General features: G+C 42.0%; 1 protein-coding gene across 1 annotated transcript; it reads left to right on the plus strand.

Moving 5' to 3' along the window:
* Positions 1-962: 962 nt before the first annotated feature.
* On the plus strand, positions 963-1,631 carry SENP8 (SUMO peptidase family member, NEDD8 specific; the record flags this gene model as incomplete). Its single annotated transcript, XM_080691046.1, has 1 exon — positions 963-1,631. The coding sequence occupies exon 1, from the start codon at positions 993-995 to the stop codon at positions 1,629-1,631; it is 639 nt and encodes a 212-aa protein (XP_080547172.1). The 5' UTR covers positions 963-992.
* Positions 1,632-13,078: the final 11,447 nt, after the last annotated feature.

Raw genomic sequence — 13,078 nt, forward strand, 5'->3', positions numbered from 1 at the left:
GTAGCTCGAAGGTAGAATGCCCCTGGGCTCCACCCCCAGACCCACCAAAAAAAAAAAAAAAAAAAATCTTATGCTTACAGTCTGCATGAAAAATTTCCAAAGTATTCATACTTTTTTTTTTCCTTTTTTTGCAGTACTGGGGATGGAACCCAGAGGCATTCTACCTCCAACCTACACTCCCAGCCCTATTTTTATTTTTTATTTTGGTGGTACTAGGGCTGGAATCCAGGGGCTTTTCTACCTCTGGGGTATACTCCCAGGCCTTTCTTTTTCTTTTTTCTTTTTTTTTTTTTTTTTTCCTGTGGTACTGGGGTTTCTGGAAGCCCTTCTACCTCCTGGCTACACTCCCGGACCTATTTTTTATTTTTATTTTGAAACAGGGTCTCTTAAGCCAGCGAGGCTGGCTTAGAACCTGTGCTATCCTCCTGTCTCCACCTCCCAAGCACGGGGATTACAAGTGTGAGCCACCACGCCTGGCCTCCCAGACCTTTTTTATACTTTATTTGGAAACAGGGTCTCACTAAGTTGCTGAGAGCCTCACTAAGTACCTGAGGCTAGCTTTGAACCTGTGCAATCCTCCTGTCTCAGCCTTCCAAGTGCTAGGATTACAAGCGTGTGCCACCACACCGGGTTTATTCTTTATTTTGAAACAGTGTCTAAGTTGCAGAGGGCCTCACTAAATAGCTAAGGCTGGCCAAACCTGAGATCCTCCTGTCTTAGCCTTCCAAGTACTGGGATTACAAGCATGTACCACCACGCCTGGCCCCAAAGTTTTCTTTCTAACTAATTGTTCACATACAATGTATAAAATAGAATTTCTTGAGTGTTTACTCATAGCCAAGCATTGGTGTTGAACACTACAATATAATCTTCATCACAGATCTATAAGAGTAGCTACTACTTTATATCCTGGTATCATATTCAACAGTAAATATTGTCTTCTGCCTCTCCTTCACCTTCTAGAGTTTCTGATCAGCCCCGGGCAGTACAAGATGGACCCTGTGGTCTTGAGTTATATGGACAGTTTACTGCGGCAGTCAGATGTCTCACTATTGGATCCTCCACACTGGCTCAATGACCACATTATTGGATTTGCCTTTGAGTACTTTGCCAACAGTCAGTTTCATGACTGCTCTGAGCAAGTCTCCTTCATCAGCCCTGAAGTCACCCAGTTCATCAAGTGCACCAGCAACCCCTCAGAGATTGCCATGTTCCTGGAACCCCTGGACCTTCCCCACAAGAAAGTTATATTTTTAGCCATCAATGATAATTCTAACCAGGCAGCTGGGGGAACCCACTGGAGTCTTTTGGTTTATCTGCAAGATAAAAATAGCTTTTTTCATTACGATTCCCATAGCAGAAGCAACTCACTCCATGCAAAGCAGGTAGCAGAAAAACTGGAGGCTTTTTTAGACAGAAAAGGAAACAAACTGGTCTTTGTGGAAGAGAAAGCCCCTGCTCAACAAAACAGCTATGACTGTGGGATGTACGTGATCTGCAACACTGAGGCTTTGTGTCAGAACTTCTTTAGGCAACAGACAGAATCACTACTGCAGCTACTCACCCCTGCGTACATCACAAAGAAGAGGGCAGAGTGGAAAGATCTCATTGCCAGACTCGCCAAAAATTAACCATTGAAAGATATTTGTAACTTTTGAAGTGTCCTTTCTGCCCTTCCCCGTTTATTGGATGCTGCAGTCTCAGTGCCTGAGGGAAGACGGCTGGTAGAGAGGAAAGCTTAACTTTTTTATTTTTTATTTTTTAATACTGTCATTCTCTGTACTATCCTAATGAAATCTCATTTTAACCCTGACTTGAGAGCAGTATATTCTGTGAAAATGTCTTGAAGTTATGCACCAAAACTTTAAACTCTGCTTAACAGTTGTTACACATGAGGTTCAATTAAGACTTCTTTCTTACTGGTATAAAATTAATTCCCTTTTGGTCTGTCTTGTCTGCATTGGCTTATTCCAAAGGAAAAGCCATCATCTGTAAAACAAATCAAGAATAGATGAAACTTAGAGGAATGAAAGAAAACTATAGAAGAACAAAACTCTTGTTGTGTGTCCTACATTATTAAAGAGATTCGCTGGCTGGAAGCAAATCAAAGCCTGACTTCATTTAAGACCTAAATATGAGAATCAGATATTCACTTCTGTGATGTCTTCTTCTTTTACCATACAAAGACTTTATCACCATAATCTTTGCAAATACTTGATAAAGGTGACATTAGGCCATCTTTCTCAATATGATCCCTGCAATGCTGTGAGAAAGAGGAAATCTTGAGTAGCTTAATTAAAATAAATGGCTGTGGTAAACTAAGTTCACTCAGTGAGTGGGTTGATTTACTGCTCTGAATTGATAATAGATTTTCTTTGCCTTGTTAGTTATGCACAAGCTCCTTCCTTATGTCCAAACGTCTTTGGTTCTAAAATTCATAGCTCATAACTTCTGAAAGTTACCTATCATTTTGTACAAGTAGTTCTTTTTTGTTTTTGTTTGGTGTGTGTGTGTGTGTGTGTGTGTGTGTGTGTGTGTGCGTGCGCGCGTGCTATTAAGGATAAAACTTAGGGGCATCTACCCTTGAGCTAAACCTTCAGCCTTTTTTATTACTATTATTATTATTTATACTAGGGATTAAACTCAGGCATTCTACCTCTGAGCTACACCTTCTGCTGTGTTTTGTTTTATTTATTTATTTATTTACTTACTTATTCTGTGGTACTGGGGATGGAACCCAGGAACATTCTACCTCCAAGCTATACACCAAACCCTATTTTATTTTTTATTTTGAAACAAGGTCTTACAGCTGGCTTCTAACCTGTGATCCCCCTAACTCAGCATCCCAAGTACTAGGATTATAAGCATGTACCACCATGCCCAGCCCTTTTTTTTTTTTTAAACAATCTCACTAAATTGTTCGTGAACCTTCAATCCTTCACAAATACTGGGATCACCATTTGCAACAGTATTTCTGCTGTGTATGTGTTACTAGCCATGGAACCCAGGGGCATTCTACCTCTGAACTACACCTCCAGCCGTATTTTTTTTTTTTTTTTAATTTGGTACTGAGGTTCCTGAAAACCCTTCTACCTCCAGGCTATACTCCTAGACCTATTTTATATTTTTATTTGGAAACTGTCTCTTAAGCCAGCAGGGCTGGCTTCAAACTGCGGGATCCTCCTGTCTCCACCTCCCAAGCGTGGGGATTACAAGCATGCACCACCACACCTGGGTCCAGCCCTATGTCTTATTCTTTATTTTGAAACAGGGTCTCGCTGAGTTGTAAAGGACCTCACTAAGTAGCTGAGGCTGTCCACGAACCACAATCCTCTGGTTTCAGCCTCCCGAATGCTGGGATTACAAGCATGTGCCACCATACCCAGCATGTCTCTACTTTTCAATTGCTATAGTTTTTACTCTACATCCTTAATCAGGCAGAATTGTTTTCAGTTATGTTATGGGTTTCAGGATTATTATGGCTGAAGTTTAGAGTTGATTTGTTTTTAAATACAGAGGAAGAAAAGTGACCTTAAGCCATTTACATAATTCAAAATGCAGACAATTTAATTTTTTCTTTTTTGCAGTACTAAGGATGGAACCCAGGGGTAGTCTATCTCCAAGCTACACTCTCAGCCCTATTTCTTTTCTTTATTTTTTAAAGAAGGTCTTACTAAAATGGGCGAGGTGGTGCATGCTTGTAATCCCAGCGTTTGGGAAGCTGAGACAGGAGGATCGCACAGGTTCAAAGCCAGCCTCAGCTACTTAGTGAGGCTCTCAGCAACTTAGTGAGACCCTGTTTCCAAATAAATTATAAAAAAAAAAAAATAGGGCTGTGGTGTAGCCTACAGGTAGAAAGAACCTCTGTACCACAAAACAAAAAAATTAAAAAAAAAAGAAACAGGGTCTTACTAAGTTGCAGAGGGCCTCACTAAGTAACTGAGGCTGGCTACAAATCCTCCTATCTCAGCCTCCCAAGTACTGGGATTACAAGTGTGCACCACCACACCCAGCTAAAATGCAGACAATATAATTTTTAAAATGTGGAACTATGAGTAAAAAAGTACTGTGCCTCCAAAACCACTGCTGTATTTTTTTCAGTTGTTTCAAATAATTAACAAGGTGATAACTTGGATCCAGACATTCTCTTCTTAATAAGAATTAGATTGCAATGAATGTGAGACTTGAAAAGCAAAAATTAGTTTCGTCTATGACATTTTTCAGCTACATCCTCAGCCTAACCCTGCCCCCAGCCCTGATGACCCAAAATAACCTCACCACCCAGTGACCACGGAGGCAGTACCTTAGCTCCTTGCAGCCAGGGAGGAAAAACACAGTATAAAAGGTGTAGAGGTTATGTAGTAGGCCTGAGTACATGTGAGTTGAAACTATAAGTCAAAGAGAAAGCATCAGAGGTAGAATGCTTCTGGGCTCAATCTCCAGTACCACAAAAAAAAAAAAAGCTTCAAAAAACTTCCCATATCAGGTCAGTATGTTTTGTATAAAAGGAAAACTTGCCAGGAAAACTGGCTCTCAGCCATACAGGTGAAATAGGGAGGAAGGGACAACAAGAAGAGTGCCACAGATCGCTGATAGGCCACGGTATAGATAAGATAAGAAAGCAATATTACTGCCATGGCTTAGGCAGCTGGGCTAGTCTATAAAAAAGTCAAATCCTCTCTGGGAAAAGTTGTCATCTTTCTGATAGTGCAAAGTATGTTTGCTTAAATTATAGATTGAGAGTTGATGCCTACGGAAGCAATCTTTTCTAATTCCCTAAGATTCATCCCAGAAATAATTTTTTTTTCTTTGTATTAAAGATTGAACCCAGGGGCATTCCACCTCTTAACTACACCCCCAGCCCTGTTTGTATTTTTTTTTTTTTTTTACTTTGAAACAGGGTCTTCACTAAGTTGCTGAGGCTATCCTCAAACCTATTACCCTCATTTCTCAGCCTCCTAAGTATTAGGATTACAGGTGTGCAACACCATGCCCAGCTGAAATAAAAATTTTAACTACAATAATATTTTATTTATTTATTTATTTATTTATTTATTCATGTATTCATTTTTTTTGGCACTAGGGATTGAACCTAGGGACATTCTACCTTAAAGTTACACCCTAGCTCTATTTGTTTGTTTGTTTGTTTGTTTGTTTGTTTTTGTGTGGTACTAGGGGTGGAACCCAGGGACTTTTCTACCCTGGGCTATACTCCCAGACCTATTTTATACCTTATTTGGAAACAGGGTTTCACTAAGTTGCTGAGAGTCTCAATAGCTGAGGCTGGCTTCAAACCTGTGCGATCCTCCTGTCTCAGCCTCCCAAGCACGGGGATTACAAGCGTGTGCCACCACACCCGGCTGTTATTTTTTTTTCTTTTCTTTTATTTATTTATTTTTTATTGGTGCACTGTATTCATACATCGTAGTGGGATACAAACTTTTGTAGACATACATGCACACATCGCCCAGTCAGCCCCCACCCGATCCCCACCCCATTCCCTCCCCATCCCTCCTTCCCATGCTTGGCTTAGTGGTTGACATCTAGTATTATAGCAATTTATCCAAAATTAAAAATGATAATCTCACATAACAGTTTCATTTGTCTGATACCAAGCTTTTGATAACTTAAAGATAACATTTCAATATTTCTTTTTGCTTTCTTTCTTACCAGAGAATATTTTTTTTTATTTTTTAGGTGAAACTATCATATAATTATATATTTATTTTTCAGAAAAAAATCTATCCTAATATGGAATATGGACTCTAGATACCCAAAACGATTTTGAAAAAGAACAAAGCTAGAAGATATATATTATCTGATTTCAAACCATATAAAGCTACAATAATTGAAACAGTGTAGTACTGTTCTAAAGGCAGATATATAAACCATTGGAGTTAAATACAAGCCTAGAGCTAAATTCTTCCCTATATTGTCAAGTTATTTTTGACAAGGTTTCCATGAACATTTGGTGGTGGAAATAATAATCTTTTAACTAAATATTGTTGAAAAATAATAATTACATGGAAAAGAATAAAATTGGACCCTTACCTAATCCCATATACAAATATTAACTCAAAATAGATAAAAGACCTAAATATAAATCTTAAGACTATAAACTTTTAGAAGAAAATCTGGGTCATAAAACCTCACAACATTGAAATTGGCAGTGGTTTCTTGGATATGATTTCAATGGCACAGGCAACAGAAGAGTATACAAACTCCCTAAAAAATAAAAATAAAATTGTATATCCAAAGACAATGTAAACAGAGTTAAAAGTTACTAATAGAATGGGATAAAATAGCTGGGCATGGTGGCACATGCTTGTAATCCCAGCATTTGGGAGGCTGAGACCTGGAGGATCGCAGTTCATGGACAGCCTCTGCTACTTAGTGAGGCCCTCTGCAACTCAGTGAGACCCGGTTTCAAAATAAAGAATAAAAAATAGGGAAGGGGGTGTAGCTCAGAGGTCAAATGCCCCTGGGTTCCATCCCCAGACCTGCAAAAAAAAAAAAAAAAGAATGGGATAAAATATTTCCAAATGCTATATCTGAAGGTATATTAATATTCCAACTAGACATCCTAAAAATTAACAACAATAAAGGCAAACAATACAATTTAGAGATAGGTAAAAGACTAACATAAATAATGAATCTCCACAGATAACCAATCTTAGTTGTCTGTTGGATGAAAAATCTTGTTTCTCTGGTTCTGGTGTGTGTTACCTATTTCTTCTTTGTAGTTAATCTCTTTGAGAATTTTCTCTAGCGCTGGTTTTGAAGACATAAATTCCTTCAGTTTCTGTTTGTCATGGAAGCTTCTTATTTCTCCATCTAATTTGATAGAAAGTTTTGCTGGGTAGGAAATTTTTGGCTGGAAGTTGTTTTCTTTCAGAGTTTGGAATATGTTACTCCAAGCCCTTCTGGCTCTCATGACTTGGTTTGGGAAGTCTGGAGTGATTCTAATTGGTTTGCCTCTGAATGTCACTTGGCCCTTTGCTTTTGTTGCCTTTAAGATTCTCTGCTTGGCTTCCACATTGGTCATTTTGACAATTATGTGGCGTGGGGATCCTCTTCTCCGATCCTGTCTAAAGGGAGTTCTATACGTTTCCTGGACCTGCGTATCAACCTCTTGCTCTATGTTTGGAAAATTTTCTGCTATTACTTCCTTGAAGAGATTGTTGATCCCTTTGGTTTCACCTTCTTTTCCCTCCTCTATTCCAATTATTCTTAGGTTAGCTCTCTTAAAATGGGCCCATATTTCTTCAATGTCAGATTCCTGCTGTCGGATATTTTTTTCTAGATTAGAAACTATGCGTTCATTTTTGGAATGATCATCTTCTAAGAGCGAGATTCTGTTCTCCATGTGGTCTAATCGGTTGTTCATGCTTTGATTTGAGGCCTTTACTTCATTAATTGCATCCTTTATCTCTTTTTGGCTCTCTCTGAATTCTTTTCGAAGCACCTCTATTATTTCTACAGTTATTTTCCTGATTTGATCTTCTAGAAATCTCTGATTTTCTGTTTTATCGGGTTCTGATTTTGTGGGGTTGTGGGCATTCATTGCTCCAGTGTTATTCCTCTTTCCCATGATTTCGGAAGTTTGTGCCTTCTCTGGGTTCTTCCCTTGGGTCACTATGACTTCGCTTAAGGTGCTCTGAATCTCGAGTCTGTAGTATCTCTGACCCCACTACTCCTTTACTGGGTTGTATCACAGAGTCTCCGACCCAGGGAGTCGATAGAGGCTGCTTTAGACTATGGGGGGGTGCCAGGTTGCACATTCTCCTATGGTGTGATATCTCTGCCACTGCCACTCCCCCACTGGGTCAAGTCCCAGGGAGTACAGTACTGGGATTTCTCCTCTGTGGCCTGCAATTTGACTCACTGTTCTTGAGTATGCAGATGTAGCTGTACTGGACTCGGTGAATTCACTGCTGCTGCCGCCAGTGGCAATATGGTGCCGCTGCCACGCCCTCGGCCGTGAGGCTGGTGTATTTTTTCTTCTCTGGTTTTGAGTTTCACTCTGAGTCCCTGCAGCGTGTGCTGAGCTCAGCCACTGGGAGCTTTAGATGTTCCCTGAGCCGAGAAATCCTGCCTGGCTGTTCTGCAGCAGCTCACCTCGGCTTGCTGTAGCCGTCCGGTGAATTCGCCGCTGCCGCCGGCAGTATGGCACTGCTGCCGCGTCCTCGGGCGTGAGGCCGGTGTATCTCCTCTGTGGCTCTGAGCTCTGTTTTCAGTCCGCTTTCTCTCTGGAGCCTGGTGATTTTTTTGTTTCTCTGGTGATGGTGTTTTCTGGCTATGAAAGGCACTGATTTTGTGGTAATGGAGATTGGTTGTTAGCGGGGCTCATAAGCCCCGCTTTTCTCAGTCGCCATCTTCCTGGAAGCCGGCTGTTATTTTTTATTTTGAAATAGGATCTCACTAAATTGCTGACAGCCTCATTAAATTTCTGAGGCTGACTTTGAACCTGTGATCTTCCTGTTTCAGCCTCCTAAATACTGAGTTTACTGGTATGTGCCACCATGTTTGGCAATAAATCTTTTTTGTGTGTGTGTGGTACTGGGGATTAAAAACAGGGGCATTCTACCTCCAAGCTATACCCCATGCTCTGGTGTGTGTGTGTGTGTGTGTGTGTGTGTGTGTGTGTGTGTGTATGTCAGACAGACAGATAGATTAGGGATTAAACCCTGGAACCTTCTACCTCTTGGCTATACCCCTGCCTGATTTTCTTTCTTATTTGGAAACAGGGTCTCACTAAATTGCCCCTGGGGGAGTACTGGGGATTGAACCCAGAGGCATTCTGTCTTTTATGTTTTTGTTGTGAAACTGTCTCACTAAGATGCACTCGTCCTATCTCAGCCTCCCAAGTACTGGGATTACAAGCCTGCGCCACCACACCCAGCTCAACCCAGTGTGTGTGTGTGTGTGTGTGTGTGTGTGTGCGCGCGCGCGCACATGTTATCATGTTATTGGGGATTGAACTCGGGCATTCTACAGACAAACTACACTCCCAGCCCTATTTTACTTCCTATTTTGAAACAGGGTCTCACTAAATTCCTGCAGCTGGCCTTGAACCTGTGAAGTTTCTCCTGTTTCAGTTTCCCAAGTACTGGGATTACAAGCAAGTACCACCATGCCCGGCCTCAACCCATTTTAATCTGGATTCTAGCCCCATTACTCCACACACACACAAAATACTCTAAGATCACTAGTAGTTAACGGATATGCAATCTAGTTTTCCTCCTCCTCCTCTGTTCAGTTTTCTTATTTGGCAGCTTCTTCTCTCCAGCCCCCAGAGTCTCGGTTTTGTTGCATAGCCCTCTCCCGTCTGTATAACTCCTAGGCTTCCCCACTCACTACCGTGGCCAACAGACAGATGCAAGTGTCTCCGACCTTTGCTGAACTCTCCCAGACTTCAACCTGTACGTCCACTTACATGTCTGCTAGACAGCTTTACTTGGATATTTCATAGGATTCTCAAGCACAAGAGAATTGAGCTTTCTGTGTGTGTATGTGGTACACGGGGTAGAATTCAGGGGCATTCTACCTCCAAGCTACATCCCCAGCCCTATTTTTTATTCTTTATTTTGAAATAGGGTCTCAATGAATTGCAAAGGGCCTCACTAAGTAGCTGAGGCTGTCTGCAAACTGCAAACCTCCTGTCTCATCCTCCCAAATGTTTGGATTACAAGTGTGTGCCACCACGCCTGGCTTGTTTTCTTTTTTTTTAGAGACTACAACACACACACAAGTGAATTTTATCAAAATAAAGCACATTTAGCCGGGTGTGGTGGCACACGCTTGTAATCCCCGCGCTTGGGAGGCTGAGACAGGAGGATCGCACAGGTTCGAAGCCAGCCTCAGCTACTTAGTGAGGCTCTCAGCAATTAAGTGAGACCCTGTTTCCAAATAAAATATAAAATGGGTCTGGTAGTATAGCCCAGAGGTAGAAAGCCCCTGGGTTCCACTCCCAGTACCACCAAAAAAAAAAAGCACATTTTTCTACTATATTCATAAAAATCAATTCCTATGTAAATAGTACTGAAAATAAACTAAAAAGAGTTCAGAAATTGTTTTCAAAGACAAGAAAGACATCGACCTTTCCTGACATACCAAAAATAAAAATGCCAGGTAGGTACAGTGGTCCATACTTGTAATCCCAGTATTTGGGAGGATGAGATAGGAGGATCGCAGGTTCACAGCCAGCCTCAGCTACTTAGTGAGGTCCTCTGCAACTTAGACCCTTTGTTTCCAAATAAAAATAATATAAATTAGGTCTGGGAGTGTAGCCCAGAGGTAGCAGGGTTTCCAGGAACCCCAGTACCACCAAAAAAATAAAAATAAAAAAATAAACCTATTTTGCAATTTGGAGCCACCCAATCATTTTGGTGATGGATCATCTGGAAAAATGAAGGATGAGGAGTGGCATATTATGAGGCCAAACAGCAACAGCCCAGGGAGCAGGGCACAGCGCAGCACTGGCAACGTCACGTCTGACAGGGAGGTACAGAAGCAGCTCAGAAACCCTTGCAGAAACGGAAGTCTTAGGACTTCCCACAAGTGATTGGAAATGAATCTCAGACTATTTTCATGTAGAAAGAATAACCTAGAACCAGGCATGGTGGCACATGCTTGTAATCCCAGCATTTGGGAGGCCAAGACAGGAGGATTTCAGCTCAAGGACAGCCTCAGCTACTAATTAGTGAGGCCCTTTGCAATTCAGTGAGACCCTGTTTTAAATAAAGAATAAAAAATAGGAGCCAGGCGTGGTGGCACATGCTTGTAATCCCAGCATTTGGGAGGCTGAGACCAGAGAATCGCAGTTCGTGGACAGCCTCAGCTACTTAGTGAGGCCCTCTGCAACTCAGTGAGACCCTGTTTCAAAATAAAGAATAAAATAGGGCAGGGGGTGTAGCTCAGAGGTCAAATGCCCCTGGGTTCCATCCCCAGTAGAGAGAGAGAGAGAGAGAGAGAGAGAGAGAGAGAGAGAGAGAGAGGAGAAAGACCTAGACATTAAATTATTTAAGATTAGCTGGGCGTGGTGGTGCACACTTGTAATCCCCGCGCTTGGGAAGCTGAGACAGGTGGATCACACAGGTTCAAAGACAGCCTCAGCTACTTAGTGAGGCTCTCAGCAACTTAGTGAAACCCTGTTTCCAAATAAAATAGAAAATAGGTCTGGGAGTATAGCCTGGAGGTAGAAAACCTCTGGATTCCACCTCCAGTAACACACACACACACACACACACACACACACACACACACACACACACATTATTTAAGATTATCCAGGTTGGAAATGTCTGGGTTACATTCAAGTGAAAAAGCATTTGATTAACCACAGTAAAATAAGTTTGTTTATTGGCAGCATTTGTCCCAGTCTGCCACCCCCTCCCCCTTGTCTGCTAATTAGCTTTCAGGACACTGACCTCTCCAGTTCTCTTCCTCATCAGGCTCTGCTCAGTTTCCTCTCCCACTTCCTCCTTTCTTCCTGATCACTTGTTGATGATGAGCCTGTGGGTTCCAGCCTCCAGCCTCTCCTCAGTCAACAGGTGACCTCATCCAGTCTCATGCTCTTAAATACCTTCCATATGTTAAACTGGGCGTGGTGGCGCACACTTGTAATCCCCATGCTTGGGAGGCTGAGACAGGAGGATCGCACAGGTCAAAGCCAGCCTCAGCTACTTAGTGAGATCCTGTTTCCAAATAAAGTATAAAATAGGTCTGGGAGTATAGCCCAGAGGTAGAAAAGCCCCTGGGTTCCACCCCCAGTACCACCAAAAAAAATAATAATACCTTCCATATGTTGACAGGTCCCAAATTTATATCTCCTCAACTTCTCCCCTGATTCATATAGACTACTGCCCACTTGACATCCTTATTTGGATGTCAAGCGCTCATCTCAAACTTATTGAGTCCCATACTGTGTTTCTGTGTTTCTGAGCTTCCCCCCCAAACTTGCCCCCCTGGTGGCTTTCTCCATCTCCATCCTTTCAAGCAAAAGCCAGGGAGTCATCTTTAAGAATCTTTTCCTGGCTGAGTGCAGTGGCACAGTCCTGTAATCCCAGGACTTGGGAGGCTGAGATGGTAGGATCGCAAGTTTAAGGCCTGCCTAGCTCAGTGGTACAGCACCCCGGGTTCAATCCCAGTAACATGTGCGAGCGCGTGCGCGCGCACACACACACACACACACACACACACACACACACACACACACACACATTTTTTTGCTACCCTATTTCATTTTCAGTTTGCCAGGCAACCTGTTGCTTTTACCTTTAGAATATATCCAGAATCTTCCCATTTCTGCCAACTCAATTCTACCACCCTAGTCAGAACCAGTGTCACCGTTTTCTTAAATTCCTATGGAAATGGCCAGGCATGGTGGTGCGTGCCTGTGATCCCGTACTTGGGAAGCTGAGACAGAGGGATCACAGCAATTCAGGGAGGACCTGTTTCAAACTAAAAAGTAAAAGGGCTGGGAGTGTAGCTTCGAGGTAGAATTCTTCTGGGTTCAATCCCTAGTACCAATAAAATAAAATAACTATAAAAATTACCGACTGATCTCCCTGCTTCCACCTGTCCCTCCCTAGGAACCAAAGATGATCCTTTTTCTTTTTTCTTTCTTTCTTTCTTTTTTTTTTTTTTGTGGTACTGGGAATGGAACAGGTGCATTCTATCTCTGAGCTATACTTCCAGCCCTCTATTTTATTCTTTATTTTGAAACAGGGTCTCACTGATTTGCAAAGGGCCTCACTAAGTTGCTGAGGCTTTCCGTGAACCATGATCCTCCTGTCTCAGCCTCCCACATGATGGGATTACAAGCGTGCGCCACCACGCCCGGCTAGCACTTATCTCCATCTAATACACTATAAAAGTTATTATCTTTATTGCTTATTACTGTCTCCCTCCTCTCACCACTACAAGCTATAAGCTCCATGAAGAGAAACATTCGTATTTGTTTTGTCCACTAATCTCCCCCAAGCACTTAGCACAGTGCCTAGCCTATGGGAGGCACCCAATGCTAATTACTTAAATGAAAACATAACTGAAAGTCAGTCACCCCTACCAACAGAAC

The sequence above is a fragment of the Muscardinus avellanarius genome (assembly GCF_963383645.1).
Source record: "Muscardinus avellanarius genome assembly, chromosome: 3".
Lineage (NCBI taxonomy): Eukaryota > Metazoa > Chordata > Mammalia > Rodentia > Gliridae > Muscardinus > Muscardinus avellanarius.